The 22197-nt window shown below is 47.1% G+C and overlaps 3 protein-coding genes across 3 annotated transcripts in view; all 3 read right to left on the bottom strand.

The window, feature by feature from the left end:
- Positions 1-4054, bottom strand: part of itgav (integrin, alpha V) — a 27652-nt gene extending 23598 nt beyond the window's left edge. The window contains exons 1-2 of the mRNA XM_079358205.1: positions 3249-4054; positions 1065-1198 (exon numbers count right to left, since the gene is read on the bottom strand). Coding sequence (XP_079214331.1) covers positions 1065-1198; positions 3249-3418 — 304 coding nt within the window. The 5' untranslated portion in view covers positions 3419-4054. The remainder of the gene's footprint in view (positions 1-1064; positions 1199-3248) is intronic.
- A 2992-nt stretch (positions 4055-7046) lies between these two features.
- LOC306832832 (olfactory receptor 10J5-like) lies at positions 7047-8100 on the bottom strand. Its single transcript, XM_079357815.1, has one exon. The coding sequence runs from the start codon at positions 8088-8090 to the stop codon at positions 7146-7148; it is 945 nt and encodes a 314-aa protein (XP_079213941.1). The 5' UTR covers positions 8091-8100; the 3' UTR covers positions 7047-7145.
- Positions 8101-20147: 12047 nt separating this feature from the next.
- Positions 20148-22148, bottom strand: LOC306832881 (olfactory receptor 11A1-like). Its single transcript, XM_079357900.1, has one exon. The coding sequence runs from the start codon at positions 21189-21191 to the stop codon at positions 20268-20270; it is 924 nt and encodes a 307-aa protein (XP_079214026.1). The 5' UTR covers positions 21192-22148; the 3' UTR covers positions 20148-20267.
- Between the last annotated feature and the right edge of the window lie 49 nt (positions 22149-22197).

Genomic DNA, 22197 nt, shown 5'->3' with positions numbered 1-22197 from the left:
GGGGGGAGGGGGGGGGGGTGGGGGGTTCTACTCATTTTGAACACTAGGGGGCAGAGTTACATGCTGCTCCTCCTGCCTTCAGAACGATCATCAACGTGTCTGTTTCATTCTTCTGTCAGCGCCGCAGGACACGGCGAGCTGCAGCTCCACGGGGGCGAGCCCACACACCTCCAGCTCCACACACACAACACACACACACACACACACACACACACACACACACACACACACACACACACACACACACACACCACACACACACACAACACACACACACACACACACACACACCACACACACACACACACACACACACACACACACACACACAGTCCTGACTTGAACCTTCATTATCTCACCACAAACACACTGTTACTGCTCCCTGAGAAAGCTGCTGCTGCACTCTGCTATTAGGACGACTTTTACTCTGTCCACACCAGAGACCAGAGACCAGAGACCAGAGACAGAGGAGGAGACCAGAGGAGGAGACCAGAGACCAGAGGATGAGACCAGAGGAGGAGACCAGAGACCAGAGGAGGAGATCAGAGACCAGAGACCAGAGGAGGAGACCAGAGGAGGAGATCAGAGACCAGAGACCAGAGGAGGAGACCAGAGACCAGAGACCAGAGGAGGAGACCAGAGGAGGAGAGGAGAGGAGACCAGAGGAGGAGACCAGAGGAGGAGAGGAGAGGAGGAGAGGAGAGGAGACCAGAGGAGGAGACCAGAGGAGGAGAGGAGAGGAGGAGACCAGAGGAGGAGACCAGAGACCAGAGGAGGAGAGGAGAGGAGACCAGAGGAGGAGACCAGAGACCAGAGGAGGAGAGAGAGGAGGAGACCAGAGACCATGGAGAGGAGAGGAGACCAGAGCAGGAGAGGAGATGAGGAGAGGAGAGGAGGAGAGGAGACCAGAGGAGAGGAGAGGAGAGGAGGAGAGGAGAGGAGGAGACCAGAGGAGAGGAGAGGAGAGGAAGAGAGGAGGAGAGGAGAGGAGGAGAGGAGGAGAGGAGGAGATTGTAGGGCCTCTGCATGATCCTGCAGCATCAGGTAGCTCTGTGTATTCGTACCTGAGCTGTCAAACAGCAGCTGCTGGCAGGAAGAAGAAGGAACCCAGGGACAGCTGTACACCGCTCCTCTCTCCAATACACTGCTGGAGGAGGAGGAGGTGTTCGCCCGAGGAGCTCCAATCAGAACGTCCGACCTGAGGAGAGCAAGGAGGGGAGGAGGGGAGGAGGAGAGGAAAGAAGGAGAGGAGGGAGGAGGAGGAGAAGAAAGAAGGAAAGAAGGAGAGGAGGAGAGGAGGGGAGAGGAGGAGATGAGATGAAAGAAGGAGGAGAGGAAAGAAGAGAAGGAGGAGAGGAGGGGAGGAGGAGGAGAGGAAAGAAGGAGAGGAGGGGAGGAGGAGAGGAGGAGAGGAGGAGAGGAGGAGGAGGAGGAGGAGGAGGAGGAAGAGAGAGAAAGAAGGAGAGGAGGGGAGGAGAGAGGAGGAGGAGGAGGAGGAGGAGGAGAGGGGAGGAGGAGGAGAGGAAAGAAGGAGAGGAGGGGAGGAGGAGAGGAGGAGAGGAGGAGGAGAAGAAAGAAGGAAAGAAGGAGAGGAGGAGAGGAGGGAGAGGAGGAGAATGATGAAAGAAGGAGGAAGAGGAAAGAAGAGAAGGAGGAGGAGGGAGGAGGAGGAGAGGAAAGAAGGAGAGGAGGGGAGGAGGGGAGGAGGAGAGGAGGAGGAGGAGGAGGAGGAGGAGGAGAGGGGAGGAGGAGGAGAGGAAAGAAGGAGAGGAGGGGAGGAGGAGAGGAGGAGAGAGGAGGAGAGGAAAGAAGGAGAGGAGGGGAGGAGGAGGAGAGAAAGAAGGAGGAGAGGAGGGGAGGAGGAGGAGAGGAAAGAAGGAAAGAAGGAGAGGAGGAGAGGAGGGAGGAGAGGAGAGGAAAGAAGGAGAGGAGGAGGAGGAGGAGGAGGAGGAGGAGGAGAGGGTTGTCATTGAGTAAGCTGGTCAAACTCAGTGAAACACTTGATGTCACATGTTCAGTCTGGAGTTGGAACAAACTAAAGAAAGTCAAGCGGCGTTCAGGGAGCCGAGCACGCAGCGCCGAACGCTCGGTGAGTTTAGATCCTGAACATTAAGAGTTCAGCAGAGGTCACCATCAGAGGTCACCATCAGAGGTCACCATTAGAGGTCACCATCAGAGCCTCACCATGGTGACCTCTGGACCTGTCCTGTTAGTGTTACAGACTGGCACATGAAGGGTTAATCAGAACACAGCGTTTCACAAACATGACCCGGGCCGTGTTTACCTCAGCTCTGCTTTCACAACGCCATCCTCCAATCACGCTTAATCCTCTTTAACTACGCGGCTGGAATTTAACCCACGCCAGCTCAGGACATGGACGCTGCTCCGTCTCCATGGAAACCACCTTCATGTCTTAGACCTGTGAGTTTCAGATCATAACTTCCTTCATCTGAAGCTTGACAAAGTGAGGAACCATGATTCAGCATGTTTTCTAATCGGCCTGCAGCGACTCGGTGAGCGTTTGATCAGGTCTGTTCTAGTTGCACTGATGTCATGTGTGGACGTGAGCGGGTTCAAGAATGGCCCTGCAGCTGCTGAACTTCTGTTTCCTCTGTCGGTAATAAAAGCTCTTTGGACCAGGACACTGAGCCTTCCTACTCCTGACTGCTCCCAGACCAAACTAATCGATTGATCGACAATCAACAACAATCAACTGCTGGGACGAGAACAGGGCCCTCCTGTGGACAAACTCTAAACCAAAGCAGGGGCCCAAAGTAGGACAGCTCCTTAAGGGGGCCCCAGCTGACAGCAGTGTGTTAATGACAGTGAACACACAGAGAGATGAAGAGGAGGAGCCGGGGATGGACGCTGGTCGGAGGGCCCCTCAGATGATTTTCACCGAGGGCCTCAAAGAATCTGAAACGACCTCTGTGTGAACAATACGAACACGACAACGACTCAAGGGACATCACAAATACATCACTCACAATGTATTGTGGGATTTGTAGTTCATTTAAAATGATGGACACAGTCTCATACCTTCCATATTTTTTTTTAGATTTCAATGGAATGTTGTCTGGTAGCTGGTTGTCATGGTTACGAGCTCTTAATGACAGTGATCTATTCGAGGGTTTATTTGACAGTCCTGTTTAAAACATGTCAAAGTGTCATCAAACTTTAACAAGCTGAGAAGAATTAAAACACCAACAGTAAACAAACATGGAGGATGTTCTCCTCGCCATGGTCACCTCGGGTTGCTGGAGGCCTGGAAGAAGTCCACCGAGAAGCCGAAGTAGCTCCCCTCCGGTCCGGAGAACACGGACGGTTTGTCCACGTCCAGGTTGAAGGAGCCGCAGGGACCGAAGAGCGAGCAGAGCAGGACGAGCAGACCGAGAGCGGCGCGTCCTCCTCCGGCCATGGCTGCTGGAGACCTCCGCGGGGGGACAGATGAAGACCCGGGAGGGATGAAGACCCGGAACCGCTGAAGACCCGGGGCGGATGAAGACCCGGGAGGGATGAAGACCCGGGGGGGTTCAGTCCTCCTAACAGAAGCTCTCCTCCAGAAACCAAAGAGACCAACTCGGTGTGTGATTCGATTAATCGAAAGTCTGGTTCGTACCGACGCCGCTGAACACGTCTGAGTGACTGGACTGGTCCGGGTCCGGGTCCGGTCCGGTCCGGTTCTCGTCGGTAAAAGAAGCAGAGACACGGGAGGGAGTTCTGGGAGAGGCCGTGTTTGGAGTGTGAGTGTTTGTGGAAGTGTGTCATCCCGGGCTAGTCCCAACAAACCCGAGCTAAAGCTAGCCACAATGTTAGCTACAACACTTCCGGTTATCTTCTTTCAGAATAAAAGCTGTGGACAGTTGGGGGGAAAATTCAATTGACATAATCAGAGTGAGAGAGACAGAAGTAATAAAGCTATTAATTATTAGATATATTTTATATCAATGATGTAGACAACAAAATATAAATGTAAAACAACTTCAGAATCAGGTATGTTAATTCCTAAAAGGAATTTAAATTAACCTTTGAATAAATGTGTAAGTAGTCAAGATTAAACTATTAAACTATAAAACAACCTGCGGGTTAGAGTTACACAAACAGTAAAAAGATCTGAAAGTGTTTTAACAAACATTAGCTCAGTCTGTGAACTGAAACTAATTAGGTGAGGTTCTCTTAAGCAAGGCACTGAACCCCCAACCACTCCGGTGTGCTCCCAGTGTAGCAGCCACAGTATGCCTCAATCTAGAAACACTTTAAACGTGTCATTCTCAACCACACGACAGAAGAACTTAGTCTTCATCTCTGACTTCACGGTGGAAAACTACATTTAACCAAAATGTACCCCAAAGTAAGATATACGGTTTTATTTTGAAGGCTGAATGAACTTCCGGTGTTCGGTCACTTCCCCTTTACCTTAACGCAGCGGATTCCAGACGCACAACAGGAAGTGGATCCCGCAGCATTAAAGGGAACACGACAGTCTCAGGAACATGATATTATATTATTATATTTTTAAAACTGTAAGAACCCGTTGAATCGTCAAATGACGTCATCAACAGCCAACAGAGGATTATGTTAATCTATGTGGGTGTTACTACCTCCACTGTTAAGACTGTTGTAATTGCTGCCATTAAGTGAAGCAACAGTCTGCAGGGAGGGATAGTCATCCTGTCAGAGGTTGAGTTTGGAGCACCTACCTTCTCTGGTCCAATCAGATCCAGAGCATTCAGGAGCAGGTTTCCTTCATGATCACACAGGAGGAGAGCAGCTCTCTGATTGGTCCTTTAAGTGTAAAGGTAATAATGCCAACAACACGCCAAGTGTGAATCAAGACTAATATGTCCCAAGGATCTGTCCCATGACACTCACATGAAGGTCCAAAGGCTGAGGGGACAGCTAGAAGCAGTGTGGAGTGGATCACTACATAGAAACACATCAGAGGGTCGATGGCTTCATCAGGGAACCTTTCACATCTTTGATCGTTCAAAGTTAAACCAGAGGACAGCTCAGTGTGTGTGTGTGTGTGTGTGTGTGTGTGTGTGTGTGTGTGTGTGTGTGTGTGTGTGTGTTTACAGCGAGCTCTCAGAAGTAGATCCAGGGAGTAGGCTGAGGGGTTTTCGTCTTATTTGGCCATGAGCTGCTCTGAATCACTGTTACAATGAAGTGTGTGCTCAAGAATGTGTGGCAGCACTCCCATGAGATTCACAGGAGGGGGGAGGCTGTGTGTGTGTGTGTGTGTGTGTGTGAGAGAGAGAGAGAGGGGTGTATTACACACAGGGTGAGACAGGGACATAAAGATGCTGTACACACATGTCAGCCTGTTTTTAAAGTGACACTGAGTGTTGTTGTAAAGAGTGGCTGAGTTAGGAAGGAACATGTGAGGAGGAGGAGGGCGAGACAGCGTGCTTGTATGTTTGTGTAAGAGAGAGAGAGAGATGTTGTAATGGACATTGTGCAAGCCATAGCTATGCAGATTATGTACCATTTAATGCAGAGACGCATGAAAGCTCAGTTTAACCCTCCGTGTGTATGATGTCGTTCTCCTACCTTTGTGAGGACCAGTTCGAGTGAAGTCTTTTTTTGGCTAACGTATTGTTTTGTTTGCAGAGGTGAGGCTCCTCTCTTTGCTGTGCAGCGGGCCCAGTTCTGGTCTGATGTAAACCACCACAGTCCAGTCTGTACTGTGAGACACAAGTTTCACCTTTATAACAACGTCTCGTCCCAGGATCGAGCCAGCGATAGCAGCTCAGCATGAGTTACAACAAACTCAGCAGGTGGTGATGTTTTTTACTCTCGCTCGATTGGTTGTTAGCATATCAACCAAATCAAACACAAAGTACACTGGAGAGTATTTAAATGAGTCCTTGTGTCGTTTGGTGGAGATGTTTGACCAGGTGACAGGGAGGCAGGACTGCAGGGGGGGGGGGAGCTGAGGTTGGGCCCAAGCTGTAACAGCTATGCTTCTCATACAAACACAAACAGGACCTGTGAACATGCTTTAATGTCAGAGACAAACTGCTACACCGGGACAGCGCCAGAGCTGCTGGGTGCCCTTCAGCAAGGCACCTCGGCCGTGCTTGGGAAGTGACCTGGCACCTCTCCAGCAACCTGACCAACCTTCATCCTTTAGTCTGGAGCGGGCCCTGAGCTGGTGGCCCTCAGGCTCCAAACCCAAGTCCAAACAGACTGAGAGCTCAGTGAGGGGCTCAGTGAACCCTCTGTGTGCTCTGTGAATTACACGGTCTTTCAGCAGGTGCAAAAATCTGCGTGAATCAAACCCTTATTTTGTGAAACAAAAATGTAGATTGCAGCTTTAAAAGCAGCGTTGGTCATTTTGTAAGTCAAGTCAACTTTATTAATAAAGCACATTTATAGCAGCCAAGGTGGACCAAGGTGCTGTACATTAAGTTCAGTCAAATACTTTTCATCCGAAACGTCACAAAATCTGAAAAACAAGTTAAAGTTCTAAACAGTAGTAAAAGATCTAGTGGACACTGCTGTTTGGGATAAAAAAAACACTGAACTAGAGGTAAAAGCCAAAGAAAAGAAATGGGGCAGTTTTCACCAGGCCGACAGCAACACTATTTGAATAGCTTTGCTGCGACCTAGTGGACAAACAGGGTACTACAGACACCGCTCCTAAACTGAGACGTTTTGTAAAACAATGAAATCCTGCACAATCTTTTTGTTTTAAAGACTTTTCCTGTGGTCGTGTTTTCACCAATGATCTAATTCAATAATTAGTCCTCATGTTTATTAGCATTCATCCTCATTTTGAACCGCTGCTGTTTAAAAAAAATAAATTATTATCATCAAATTGTCTAATTTAAAAAAAATAAACAACTGTATAATACTGATCTTCACATAGGACATGAGAGTGACCGATCTAAGCAGATGATATACAGACAGGCAACAACATGTGGATATCGCTGAGAGAGGAACTTTTGAACAATATTAATATTGAATTTCCCTCGGGATCAATAAAGTATCTATCTATCTAAATAAATGCTGTAAGTACTCAAATCTTTGTTGTCTGAACCCTCACGTGTTTAAGACTCCACAGAACATGGATGTGAGTCCACACATAGACGTCTGAGGGTATAGTGCTGATACTTTCTCTGCATGTTTGGTCCTACATTCCCTCATGGACGGGTCACTCTGAGAGGCTTGAAGCTTCTAAATATCACTCCTCTGATCAGGGGCAGATTCAGACCATAAACCAGAGGGTTGTTGAGGGGGGGAATTATAAGATATTCCAGAGATAGAGCAACAATGGCAAATGTGTTTTTCTCATCAAACTTGAGTCGAGTCAGTGCAAACTCACAGTAAACGGAGATGCAGTAGTTTACAAAGGTCACTATGTGAGGCAGGCAGGTCTGTAAGGCTTTTCCTTTTAATTCAGACGAGCTTCTCCTGCAGACGAGCAGAATGCGCAGGTAGGTGTACAGGATAAAGGTCAGACTGACCAACATGGTCACCAGAGCAACAGTTTGACTTGATATGTAGTTCATTGTTGTGTCCTCACAGGAGAGTTGAACCAAAGGCCAGTTGGAACAAAAAATCCTGTGCAGTTTATTTCCACAAAAAGTTATAAGGATGAGTTTGTGAAGTACACTGCCAATAAGAATTGCAGGATAGAGAACTGAAATAAGTGTCAGAAGAAGCACCACCCTTACAGTCATTTTACTGTGATAGTGTAAAGGCTGACAAATAGCAACAAATCTATCATAGGTCATGGCAGTGAGAAGAGTTAACTCATGTCCTATATACGTGTTTATCATGTATACCTGCGTGAAACAGGCTGGAAGTGAAATGAAATGAGTGTCAGACACCAAGTCCATGAGAAACCTTGGGAAGAAGCAGAGTGAGCCGTACAGAGAGTTAATACACAAACAGCAGATAAATATGTACATGGGCTGATGCAGAGACTTCTCCAGGCAGACTGCAAGAACTATGGCAATGTTAGCAGAGATTATAGTCATGTAGATCAACAAACACAGACTGAAGAACAGGTATCTGAGGGACCCATAATCTGAGAATAGTGTGAACTGAAAGTAGGAAGGATTCAGGCTGCTGTTGTTGTTCATGTTGGCCCAGCAGCAGAGCCTGATGAGGAGAAGTGAGAGAGAAAAAGACGAGAGAGGAAATGTATTTCAGAAAGGTTAAAGCTTAGTTCCTTTAGAATAAAAGGGTTAATGACATTTCTCTTTGAAAAGTTATTAATACATGATATATTACACAATCAAGCATCCAGGGAGAAAACACCAATTTAACATGTGAAACAACAATGCTATGAATCAAAAATAACAAAATGCAACAGTAACAAGAGAGAATCGATTTTTTGTCATTAATCTCAAACCTTCAATTCAATGCAGAAAAGTTGATACTCTGTTTGAACAAAGGAGACCATCAGTAATCAAATCAAGCCTGGAAACATTTTACAGGCGGAAGAATTTAACTGTGTTCTGTAAATCCCAATAACAAGTACATGTGATGGCCCAGAAAATAAACATTATATAGTGTTTGGAAAAACAAGTTCCCTCACAGACTTAAGGAGCAGTGTACTGTTTATATTCCTTTGCTGTTACACAGCAGGTCCACCGGGAGGATTAGATCAGGGTAGTGCTCCAACATCATTCATGTAATTTTCCACCCAATGCAGCAGTAGTTAGTCAGATTCAGAACGTTGTTTCAAGCAGCATTATTAACACTACTGTCATCTCACCCTAAAAGTATTGAACTATAAACACAAACAAACACATGTAAAGTACAATCGTTTTCTGAACCATCAAAACATCCTAAATCCTAAATTTCCTGAAGGAGTCATCCCAAAGGATCAATAAAGTTCAGTCTAAGTCTAAGTCTAACATTGTTTTATTCTGAAAAAAAAACAAAAACTGGAGGTTTTAATGTTGTATCTGTGTCTGACTTCTCTTCCTGCTTGTTCTTTTCTGTGCTAAACGGATGCGTCTTGCTCTGGCATGGTTGCGCCGTCGGATGGATCTTGTTTTCAAGGTTACAGAACACTTACAGAAGCACTCAAAAGGCTGCACTTTTTTCTGGAAAAAATAAAAAGTCAAGAGTGAACACGGCCTTAGGTCCTGCATTCACCGAGCATTTTTCCAGACTCTCAGGTAGACAGCTGGATGAAAAGCCAGAACACCAGATCAGTTCGGGAGGGTGGCCTGGAGGCCGACCAGACACGGAGATCAGGCTGGGTTCAGCCAGAAGTTTAGTTTATTAATTTAGTTGTCAGGGACCTTGTAGAAAATAACATTAATCTCACAGAGAAAAGATGCTTCGTACCAGATTATAGCAGTTAGCTATTTTCCATCTGCAGTACCAAACCAAAGGCCGACCAAACAGGGAGAACAGTCTAGGGGGGGCGCAGCAGGAGGCCGACTAAACATGGGGAACAGTCCATGGGGGCAGCCTGGGAGCTGACCAGACACCAGGTGGCCGGGAGCCCAACCCAACACAAAGATTAGTCCAAGAGTGTGGTCGAGATGACGACCAAAAAGCAAAGGTCAGGTGGACGACCAGGTGACCCAACAAACACAGGGAGCAATCCTGGGGGGCAGCCGGGTGGCTGATCAAACACAGTGAGCTGGTCAGACCAAACACGGAGTACAGATTAGGACAGCGGACCGGAGGTCAATCAGACACAGGAAACATTTTGGGGTGGGCAGCCAGGAGGCTGACCAAAAACAGAGACCACCTCATGAGGAGTCAGCAAGCACTCTAGAGAGGGAACAGGACTCAACAAAGCCTCTGGCAAAGGTGCAGGAGTCAACAGAGCCTCTGACAAGGGTGAAGAAGGCAGCAGGACCTCTGACGAGGGCGCAAGAGTCTGCAGAGCCTCCGACGAAGACACAGGAGTTGGCACTTCCACAGATAAACGAGAGAGTGCAGGACCTCCAACCAGGAAACGGGTATTGGCAGGGCCTTCCAAGGAGACAAAAGAGTTGGTAGATCCTCCCAAAGAGACAGAGGAGTGGGCTGGACCAACAAGGAGACATCAGGATTTGGCCAGACTGCCCACGGAGAACCAGGATGAGCCCTCAACTCTTAAAACAGGGGGCTGGAGTCACTAAGCAGGCATGGGGGACAGACAGAGCTCAGCAGACATGGGAAAAAAGAGACAGATGGCACTAAGTCCGAACAGGAACTGGAAGGAAACGGTGCACCACTGGAACTGGTGGCAGATGGCACTATGCAGGAACAGGGACAAGAACAATGGGAGACTGAGGCTCTGAAAGGCTGAGGCCTGGGCTGAGACTCAAGCTGCTGTGGCTGAGGCTCAGTGGCAGATGGATGGGTAGATGGATGGATGGATGGATGGGTAGATGGATAGATAGATATATTAATCCCGAGGGAAATTCAAGGCATCCAGTAGCAGTATACAGACAGGCAGGACACAAGACATTAGTTACAATACACACCCGCTGCCCCCCCCCTCTGTATACAATAATCCCCCAAACAAGATTTAGCAGCCCCTATGTGACTAAGAGTAAACATAATTACAGGTTAAACCTGTGCAGTTAGCATTAGACTTAAAACTAATATAGCATAATGTACATAACCTGTGAAGGAGAGAAAAACATGTGCTGATTAAAAGAGACCTGTAAACAGTTAAAGAGCCTTAGAAACAAAGTGCTGACCTTCTAGAAACTAATGTTGTTTGTGCATGTACAGTGGTGTTTGAGGTAGTGCCAGAGGTGTGAGTAGTCACTAAGATCTGTTTACCTTGTGTCCTTGTGACTGTAAATCTAACTGTAACTCAGTTAGATCTTCTTGTCCCTGTAACCCTACTTATGCTATAGATACTGTGTCTGTTCTCCGCCCCAGACCTGTCATTATAAGCAATCCCAACCTCAATAAAAAAGGCGTAAATCATAAAAATGTAATCAAAATCAAAACTACAAATACGATTTTGCAAAAAAATCTAACAATTAAATGTGGCCTACTAAACCCTACTAGATCCCTAGCATCTAAATCTCTCCTAGTAAATGATCTAATATCAGAGAATCATATTGATCTACTTTGTTTAACTGAAACCTGGCTTTCTCAGGATGAATATGTTAGTTTAAATGAATCCACCCCTCCCAGTCATTTGAATGCTCATTTAGCTTGAGACACTGGTCGAGGTGGTGGAGTAGCAGCTATTTTTAATTCTGGTCTTATAATTAATCCTCAACCAAAGCTGAATTATACCTCTTTTGAAAGTCTTGCACTCAGTCTTTCACATCCAGTCTCTAGAACTTTTCAGCCAGTTCTAATTGTTATAGTTTACCGCCCTCCCGGCCCATATTCAGAATTTCTATCACACATAGTTCTTAGCAGTGGTAGAATAATTGTTGTAGGTGATTTCAATATCCATGTGGATGTTGTTAATGACAGACTAAGCACGGCTTTCATGTCACTATTGGACTCTATTGGCTTCACCCAGGGTGTAAACAAACCTACTCATCGATTTAACCACACCCTGGATCTTGTTTTAGCCTATGGTATGATATGGTAGCAGTTTCCCCCCTGAACTGCTACCTTATCGTGGTGGGGGAGTTTGAGCACTTGAATGACCATAGAAGCTATGTTGTCGGGGGCTTTGAGCCCCCAGCAGGGTCACCCAAGGCAAACAGGTCCTAGGTGACGGGTCAGACCAAAAGCAGTTCACAAAACCCCTATGACAGGAAGAATATCAAGGACCGTGACGTCGCCCGGCATGGCGTAGCCGGGGCCCCACCCTGGAGCCAGGCCTGGGGTTGGGGCCCGCAGGAGAGCGCCTGGTGGCCGGGACTTTGCCCGTGGGGCCCGGCCGGGTTCAGCCCGAAAGGACGACGCGGGCCTGTCCTCCTGTGGACCCACCATCCACAGAGGAAGCCGTAGGGGTCGGGTGCAGTGTGGATCGGGCGGCAGTCGACGGCGGGGGCCTCGGCGACCCGATCCCCGGACGCAGCTTCTGGCGTTTGGGACGTGGAACGTCACCTCACTGGGGGGGAAGGAGCCTGAGCTTGTGCAGGAGGTTGAGAGGTACCGGCTAGATATAGTCGGGCTCACCTCCACGCACTGCTTGGGCTCTGGAACCCAGCTCCTTGAGAGGGGCTGGACTCTCTACTTCTCTGGAGTTGCCCGCGGTGAGAGGCGGCGGGCTGGTGTGGGCTTGCTCATAGCCCCACAGCTCAGCCGCCAGGTCTTGGAGTTCACCCCGGTGAACGAGAGGGTCGTGTCCCTACGCCTTCGGGTAGGGGACAGGTCTCTAACAGTCATTTCGGCCTACGGCCCGAACGGCAGTGTGGAGTACCCGGCCTTCTTGGAGTCCCTGGGAGGGGTGCTGGACAGTGCTCCGACTGGGGACTCCATTGTTCTACTGGGGGACTTCAATGCTCACGTGGGCAGCGACAGTGAGATCGGGAGTGGGGTGATTGGGAGGAACGGCCTCCCTGATCTGAACCAGAGTGGTGTTCTGTTATTGGACTTCTGTGCTAGTCACAGTTTGTCCATAACGAACACCATGTTCGAGCACAGGGATGTTCATCGACTTTGTGGTTGTGTCATCTGACCTCCGGCCGTGTGTCTCGGACACTCGGGTGAAGAGAGGGGCTGAGCTGTCAACTGATCACCACCTGGTGGTGAGTTGGATGCGCTGGCAGGGGAGGAAGCCGGTCAGACTCGGCAGGCCCAAACGTGTAGTGAGGGTCTTCTGGGAACGTCTGGCTGAACCCTCTGTTAGCGAGGTCTTCAACTCCCACCTCCGGACGAGCTTTTCACAGATCCCGGGGGAGGCCGGGTGCATTGAGTCCGAGTGGACCATGTTCTCCACCTCCATTGTCAAAGCAGCTGCTCTGAGCTGTGGTCGCAGGGTCTCTGGTGCCTGTCGTGGCGGCAATCCCCGAACCCGGTGGTGGACACCGGAAGTAAGGGAGGCCGTCGAGCTGAAGAAGGAGTCCTATCGGGCGTTGCTAGCGCATAGGACTCCTGACGCAGCTGACGGGTACCGGCAGGCCAGGCGTTCTGCAGCCCGGGCGGTCGTGGAGGCAAAAACTCGGGCCTGGGAGGAGTTCGGGGAGGCCATGGAGGAGGACTTTCGGTCGGCCTCGAGGAAATTCTGGCAAACCATCCGTCGCCTCAGGAGGGGGAAGCAGTGCTTCACCAACACTGTTTACAGTGGAGGTGGGGAGCTGCTGACCTCAACTGGGGATGTAGTCGGACGGTGGAAGGAATACTTCGAGGATCTCCTCAATCCCACCTTTACGTCTTCCACTGAGGAAGCAGAGGCTGAGTGCTCAGAGGTGGATTCGTCCATCACCCAAGCCGAAGTCACCGAGGTAGTTGGCAAGCTCCTTGGTGGCAAGGCACCAGGGGTGGATGAGATTCGCCCTGAGTATCTTAAGTCTCTGGATGTGCAGGGGCTGTCATGGTTGACACGTCTCTGTAACATCGCGTGGAGGTCGGGGACAGTGCCTCTGGACTGGCAGACCGGGGTGGTGGTCCCTCTTTTCAAGAAGGGGGACCGGAGGGTGTGTTCCAACTACCGGGGAATCACACTCCTCAGCCTCCCTGGGAAAGTCTATTCCAGGGTACTGGAGAGGAGGTTCCGGCTGTTAGTCGAACCTCGGATTCAAGAGGAACAATGCGGTTTTCGTCCTGGCCGAGGAACACTGGACCAGCTCTACACTCTCCAGCGGGTGCTCGAGGGTTCATGGGAGTTTGCCCAACCAGTCCACATGTGCTTTGTGGATTTGGAGAAGGCATTCAACCGTGTCCCTCGCGGCGCCCTCTGGGGGGTGCTCCATGAGTATGGGGTTCGGGGCCCTTTGCTAAGGGCGGTCCGGTCCTTGTACGACCGGAGCAGGAGTATGGTTTGCATTGCCAGTATTAAGTCGGACCTGTTCCCGGTGCGCGTTGGCCTCCGGCAGGGCTGCCCTTTGTCACCGGTTCTGTTCATTACTTTTATGGACAGAATTTCTAGGCGCAGTCAGGGGCCGGAGGGGGTCCGGTTCGGGGACCACAGGATCTCGTTTCTGCTTTTTGCAGATGATGTGGTCTTGTTGGCTCCATCGAACCCGGACCTCCAGCGCGTACTGGGGCGGTTCGCTACCGAGTGTGAGGCGGCTGGGATGAGGATCAGCACCTCTAAGTCTGAGGCCATGGTTCTCGACCGGAAAAAGGTGGTTTGCCCCCTTCGGGTCGGTGGGGAGTCCTTGCCCCAGGTGGAGGACTTCAAGTATCTCGGGGTCTTGTTCACGAGTGGGGGGAAGATGGAGCGTGAGATCGACAGACGGATCGGTGCGGCGTCTGCAGTCATGCGGTCGCTGTATCGGTCCGTCGTGGTGAAGAAGGAGCTAAGCCAAAAGGCGAAGCTCTCGATTTACCGGTCGATCTTCGTTCCTACCCTCACCTATGGTCATGAGCTTTGGGTCATGACCGAAAGAACGAGATCTCGGATACAAGCGGCCGAAATGGGCTTCCTTCGTAGGGTGGCTGGGCGCACCCTTAGAGATAGGGTGAGGAGCTCGGTCACCAGGGAGGAGCTCGGAGTAGAGCCGTTACTCCTCCACATCGAGAGGAGTCAGTTGAGGTGGTTCGGGCATCTGGTCCGGATGCCCCCTGGACGCCTCCCTAGGGAGGTATTCCGGGCATGTCCCTCCGGGAGGAGGCCTCGGGGTAGACCCAGGACACGCTGGAGAGACTATGTTTCTCGGCTGGCTTGGGAACGCCTTGGGGTCCCACCGGAAGAGCTGGAGGAGGTGTCTGGGGTGAGGGAAGTCTGGGTGTCTCTGCTTAGACTGCTGCCCCCGCGACCCGGCCCCGGATAAGCGGTAGAAAATAAATGGATGGATGGATGGATGGATGGTATTGAAATTAACAATTTGTCTGTTTTTCTGGAAAATTCTCTGATATCAGACCATTTCCTAGTAACTTTTGATTTCTTCTTACCAACCTTAACTCCTCTTGATAAAAAAGTGCTCTCTAGAAGTTTAAATGATAATGCTGTAGCTAAACTTAAGGAAGCTATTTCAGCTGCCTTTGTTTCAGTACCATCCTCTAACCCAGTTGAAAACTCCTATAATCACTTTAGTCCCTCTCAGTTAGATCAGTTTGTAGATAGTGCGGTGGATTCATTGAGAGTTACTCTGGATTCAATAGCCCCCCTAAAACAGAAGCCAATCAAACGACAGCAATCAGCTCCATGGTACAACTTAGAAACCCGTACTCTAAAACTAACGTCACGTAAATTTGAAAGAATTTGGCGCTCCACCAAAACGATAGAATCTCATTTAATTTGTCCAGATAGTCATAATACATATATGAAAGCTCTACAGCAGGCCCGCACTGCCTATTACTTGTCTCTTATCGAAGAAAATAAAAACAATCCTAGATACCTCTTCAGCACTGTAGCCAGGCTGACAGAGAGTCATAGTTCATTTGAGCCATCTATTCCTTTAGCCCTTAGCAGTAATGATTTTATGAGCTTTTTTAATGATAAAATTCTAAACATTAGAGACAAAATTAGCAACTTACTACCTTTACTTAGTGCAGATTCCTCCTATATTTTCGATTCGGCAGAAATGGTTCCAAATTCCGATACTAACCTCGACTGTTTTTTTCCAATTAACCTCTCAGAACTAAATTTGATTATTTCTGCGTCTAAACCGTCAACCTGTCTTTTAGATCCAATCCCAACCAAGTTGTTTAAGGAAGTCTTTCCCCTAGTTAGCAGCTCCATACTAGATATGATCAATATATCTTTAGCGGCAGGTTATGTACCCCAGTCATTTAAAGTACTGCAAAAACTCGGGCCTGGGAGGAGTTCGGGGAGGCCATGGAGGAGGACTTTCGGTCGGCCTCGAGGAAATTCTGGCAAACCATCCGTCGCCTCAGGAGGGGGAAGCAGTGCTTCACCAACACTGTTTACAGGGGTGTGGGGAGCTGCTGACCTCAACTGGGGATGTAGTCGGACGGTGGAAGGAATACTTCGAGGATCTCCTCAATCCCACCTTTACGTCTTCCACTGAGGAAGCAGAGGCTGAGTGCTCAGAGGTGGATTCGTCCATCACCCAAGCCGAAGTCACCGAGGTAGTTGGCAAGCTCCTTGGTGGCAAGGCACCAGGGGTGGATGAGATTCGCCCTGAGTATCTTAAGTCTCTGGATGTGCAGGGGCTGTCATGGTTGACACGTCTCTGTAACATCGCGTGGAGGTCGGGGACAGTGCCTCTGGACTGGCAGACCGGGGTGGTGGTCCCTCTTTTCAAGAAGGGGGACCGGAGGGTGTGTTCCAACTACCGGGGAATCACACTCCTCAGCCTCCCTGGGAAAGTCTATTCCAGGGTACTGGAGAGGAGGTTCCGGCTGTTAGTCGAACCTCGGATTCAAGAGGAACAATGTGGTTTTCGTCCTGGCCGAGGAACACTGGACCAGCTCTACACTCTCCAGCGGGTGCTCGAGGGTTCATGGGAGTTTGCCCAACCAGTCCACATGTGCTTTGTGGATTTGGAGAAGGCATTCAACCGTGTCCCTCGCGGCGACCTCTGGGGGGTGCTCCATGAGTATGGGGTTCGGGGGCCTTTTGCTAAGGGCGGTCCGGTCCTTGTACGACCGGAGCAGGAGTATGGTTCGCATTGCCAGTATTAAGTCGGACCTGTTTAATGATGTTATGTACCCCAGTCATTTAAAGTAGCTGTAATTAAACCGCTCATTAAAAAGCCTACTCTTGATTCAGGAACTCTAGCTAACTATAGACCTATATCTAACCTTCCTTTTATCTCCAAGATCTTAGAGAAAGTGGTAGCTAATCAGCTGTGTGATTTTCTCCACAACAACAGCTTGTTTGAGGAGTTCCAGTCGGGATTTAGAGCTTACCATAGCACTGAGACTGCACTAGTAAGAACACGAGCTGCAGCGTTTTGGACTAGCTGAAGGGTCTTTAGAGATTTACCATAGCACCATGCTAAAATAGAATTACAGTAATCCAATCTGGAGGTAACAAATGCATGAACTAATTTTGTGACAGGATCTGTCTGATCTTAGAGATATTACGAAGGTGAAAATAAGCTGTCCTTGAAATGTGTTTAATGTAGGAATCAAAGGACATATCCTGATCAAAGAGAACTCCTAGGTTCCTAACAGTGGTACTAGAGGCTACGCTAATACTACTAAGGGCCGTCATATCGGCAGAGAAAGTCTCTCTATGGTTCTTAGGTCCAATCACTATAACTTCAGTCTTGTCTGAGTTGAGCAGTAAGAAGTTTCTGGTCATCCAGGTCCTGATGTCCTTGAGGCAGGCTTCTAGTTTCCGAAGCTGGTTGGTGTCTTCTGGCTTCATTGCTATGTAGAGCTGAGTATCGTCTGTATAGCAATTAAAGTTTATGGAGTGTTTTCTCATAATACTACCTAGAGGAAGCATCTATAATGTAAAGAGAATCGGCCCAAGCACTGATCCTTGAGGCACTCCATGGCTAACTTTGGTGTACATAGAGGACTCATCATGAACGTGCACAAACTGAGATCTATCTGACAAATAAGATCTAAACCAACTTAAAGCAGTCCCTGTAACTCCAAGTCATTGTTCTAGTCCCTGTAACTCCAAGCAATTGTTCTAGTCTCTGTAACAGAATCGGATGGTCAATTGTGTCAAAAGCAGCACTAAGATCTAACAGGACAAGCACAGGTAGAAGTCCCCTGTCTGAGGCTAACAGAAGATCATTTGTTACTCTAACTAGAACTAGGAAAAGGGACCACATTACTCCTGTATTGGCTTCTCTCCATTGGCTCCCTATAAAATCTAGAATAGAATTTAAAATCCTTCTTCTCACCTACAAAGCTCTAGACCAGGGGTGGGCAATCTTTTTTTACAAGGGACCACATGAGAAAGTCACATTTTGTCAGAGGGCCGCACCAACGATAACTTAAACTCTGCTCAACGTTCTCTTAATGTAAAATACTAAATGATATATTTTGAATAGCTGGTGCTGGCAATCGGAAGAATAAAAACAGTCTGTAAATATTTGTAGAAATAGGCTTTGTTAAATTGTGGTGTACAGCTCAAATAAGAAAATGCTACTATAGCTAATAAACAAAAAAAGTGAAATGTCATGACATTTATTTTTAACTTTGTTTTCTTCACAAGCAAAGCAAAACTGTATAACAAGTCCAAACAATAACTTTGATTGTTTTTCATCTCATTCATTCACTTCAGTGAGAATAATCCAGTATATCTTCATCCAGTCTCTTAGTCTTTATTCTTGTACACATTAGTCATTAATTACCTGTTTATTTTTAGTTCATTGTTATTTAATGTTAAATTGTACACAAAGAGCACAGGCTACCAAAAATAAATTCCCTTTATGTCAAACATACCTGGCCAATGAAACTGATTCTGATTCTATCGTGGGCTTCAACAAGGACATTTAAATCTGGCTCTGTGAATGACAGAGGTGCTCATCACTGATAGAGGATCTGTGTTTGGTCATAGTCCATCAGCTGAAGCTCCAAGTTTGCAGCGATGTCCTCAACCCGCCTCCTCACAGTGCGTCAGGAGAGTGGCACGTTGTCACGTGCTCCTTTTTCTCCGTCAGTGCAAAAGAGTCCAAATAACACTCCTTAATAAACTCTCCGTCAAAAAAGGCCTGACTGTTTCCGGCGACTCGTCCTGACCGCTGCATCTCTGGCTGTGTAACGTTTTGTAAAAACCCCTTGTTGGGTTTGCAGCTTTGCTAGCAACGTAGTTTACCTTCACTCGCACTGCGTTCGTCCATACGGAAGTAATACGAACGTAGCGCCTTTCAAAATAAAAGCGTCAGCGTTGTATTGCATGCATGGCTTAAATATACAGTATTGATTTATGATTGGCATTGCGTGGGCCAGACAGGGATGCACAACGGGCCGGGTGTGGCCCGCGGGCCGTAGTTTGCCCATGTCTGCTCTAAACGGTCAGGCACCATCCTATCTTAAAGAGTTAATTGTACCGTACTATCCGACAAGAACATGACGTTCCCAGAATGCAGGCCTGCTCGTGGTGCCTATAGTCTCTAAAAGTACTATGGGAGGTAGAGCCTTTAGTTATCAGGCTCCTTTGGAATTGTCTATCAGTCAGGGTCCGGGAGGCAGACACACTAGGTACTTTTAAGAATAGACTTAAAACTTTTCTTTTTGATAAATCTTATAGTTAGGGCTGGCTTAGGACCAGCTCATAGTTATGCTGCTATAGGTCTAGACTACCGGGGGAACTGGCACCAGGATCTCTGATCTCTCTCTCCCTCTTTCTCTCCCAGCTTTCATATCTTATTACTGCTTGTCTCTATCTTTATATTCTAACCTCTCCTTTTTCTGGGTGCTCCTGAGCTCTCTTAGGTTCCTTGGGACTGTTGGTGAGGATGGCCTGCCCAAACAACCCCGAGGATGGCCTGCCCAAACAACCCCCCCCCCCCCCCCCCCCCACGAGCATGGCCTGCCCAGAGGATCAGTTCTTTCGCCTACAAGACGGGGGAAAGATGAGTGCTCAGATGTAAATTATAAATAGTACAATCAAACAATAAGAATGACTCCCTCTCCACTGAACAGGCTGGGTGCTGTACATGCACAGAGGTGATTTCAGTCGTTCGGGTTTCGGGCGGTGGGCTTGAAATTGAATTGTGTCTAACTAACATTCATCCAGAAAACAGTTAAAGACAGAAGAGAGACAGAGGGTGGCAGAGTGAGAGAAGGAGATCACACAAGAACACATATAGGAGGACTCAAATGTGTTTTAACTCATTTAATCCCACTGTTGCATCGTTTGATACATTTAGTTAAGATGTGAAAAAACCCTGAATAAATTCAAAAACAGCATATTTTTTCTTTTTACAAATAAATGCCTTGCCTTTCATATAAGTAAAAAAAAACAAATTTTCTGCTTCTCATTTGTCAAATACTTGAACGTCTATGTACATAAAACATCAACATATTGGCCTAGAAACAAACTTCATAGATTCTACAAGAATCGTGATTTCATGTAAAAGTAACAAAGGGGACTGTTCAAAACTCACCCGTCATGTTTATCTACATTTTTTAAGCATATATCAGAAATCCTCACTCCAAAAACCTCACAAGACAAAGATGATTATGTTTAACACGGAGAAAAAGAGACTTCACTCTGAGTCTCTCTGTGTTTCATAAATCACATGAGAAACAAATCTTAACATTGAACGTGCCCCAGTAACAGACAACATTACATTTTACATATGCTTTAAGAAACATGGGGTGTACTTTGGTAAACTCTGAATGCATTACTTAAATGTGTCTGGACTGAACAACCTTTTCACGTGTTGATAAATTTCTTTCATTTTGAGTCCATAAATGATTGGATTAAAAAGGGGATGATAAGCAACTAGCTGTAAAGTCATTATCAAATGCACAGACTTTGGCAAATCGGATTCAATTCCAACAAAAACATTGTAAAGACACAAACAGGAATAGTTGATGAATATTATCAAGTGGGGTAGACAGGTCTGTGCTGCCTTTTTTCTTACTTCTCTGCAGCCACGGTAACATATTATGAGTATTCTGGTGTACGTAAACAGTATGAACATTACAGGCAGAAGTAAAATATTAATCACTAAGATTATATCTTGGAGAATTTTCATATCTGAGAGTTCACAGTAAAGTTTGTTAATTGCATTGTTGCAAAAGACTCCATTTATGGTGAAGCTGCAGAGTTGACTTCTAGCATTGAAAGCTGCACATATACCCACCTGAAAAACAGGCACAAGCCAGGCTAAAACCAAGAAAACACTGACAGCTGATTTAGTCATGATGGTGGAATATTGCAGAGGTTTACATATAGACACATACCTGTCATAGGCCATGGCTGACAACAGGAAGAACTCTGTGCTTCCCAGAGAGTAAAACAGAACATTTTGAATCAGACAGGCTGAGTATGTAATGATCTGTTCTTCAGATAAAAAGTCAATCAAAAGCTTTGGGTAAACAGCAGTGCTGAAAAGGACAGAGTTAAACACCAAAGCTGCAATGAAAATATACATCGGCTCATGAAGGTTTCTATAATAACAGATAACGAGCAGTATGATAAAGTTACCACACAATATCATAATATAAGAAGTAAACATGGTCACAAAATAAAGAAATCTGTATTTGTGCAATTCTACATGACCACCAAGATGTATATAAGTCACATTAAATTCAAAGTCCATTATTGCTGTCAAAACAAACACTGAGGAGTGACTCAAAGTTACACCAGATAACCTTCACCCTTAATAAGAGACCCCTGTCAACTGAAAAACTCAGTGGAAGTTTTTTGTCATGCTGCATAATTCCCCAAAGATCTCACTAAACTTTCCATCAAGTGCTTCTTTTATCTCAACAACCCTCATGAACCCTACTGGTCTGTTCCCATAAGAGCCATCAAACCTGGATTATTAACAAGTGATTTGAAAGTTTCATCTACTGGTGAGCTGAATTATCAACCATAGCTTTTGATTGACAACGTAGGCAAGGTTTGTGGATCAGATAACAAGTTTTTTGATGATGGTATCAAGTTTGCACACGTTTTAAGACACAAACGTTTAGTAAATCAGGCAACGAGTTGTTAGTTTGTCACTTTTTACATGGGTACTGAAATTTCTTACAGACTGACCAAAGAAAGTCAGACTCCGTCTACACACGTCCTCGATCATCATAATCACAGGAACCCACAGGGCCATGTCATGTCCTTTGCTGTTCCCACTTTTACCAACAATAGCATCCCTATAGAATAACTCCAGTTCCATAATTAAATGCGTGAATGACACTACAATAATTTGACTGAACACAAACAGACTGCAGGAGGAGACAGAACATCATGCTGGATGATGTGCAGATAAAATCCTTGTCCTTCGCCTATCCAAAAAATGTACAGGTAAACAACAGAGATGATCCACGTCCCCATCCACATATAGGGTGAAGCTGTAGAAATTGTGGTAGGCCTGAGGTTGCTGGAAGTCTTTGTGTCACATCACCTTTAATGAATGAGGCCCGACAGAGATTCTTCTTCCTGAGTAAGCTTAAGCTATTTCTGGGAAACGCACATAGGTTTTCCAAACCCACAGAACCACTGAAATTCTCTACCTTTAGTAAACGGTTGTCTGCAATGCAGGGTCAAGAAAAGGTTGGCTGTGCCATCTTTGGTGTGCAGAATGTTGGATGCCTCTTCAGTTAAGG

The sequence above is a fragment of the Symphodus melops genome (genome assembly GCF_947650265.1).
Source record: "Symphodus melops genome assembly, chromosome: 12".
Classification (NCBI taxonomy): Eukaryota; Metazoa; Chordata; class Actinopteri; order Labriformes; family Labridae; genus Symphodus; species Symphodus melops.
The sequence above is the reverse complement of the archived record's forward strand: the minus strand, read 5'-3'. Positions and strand labels throughout refer to the sequence as shown.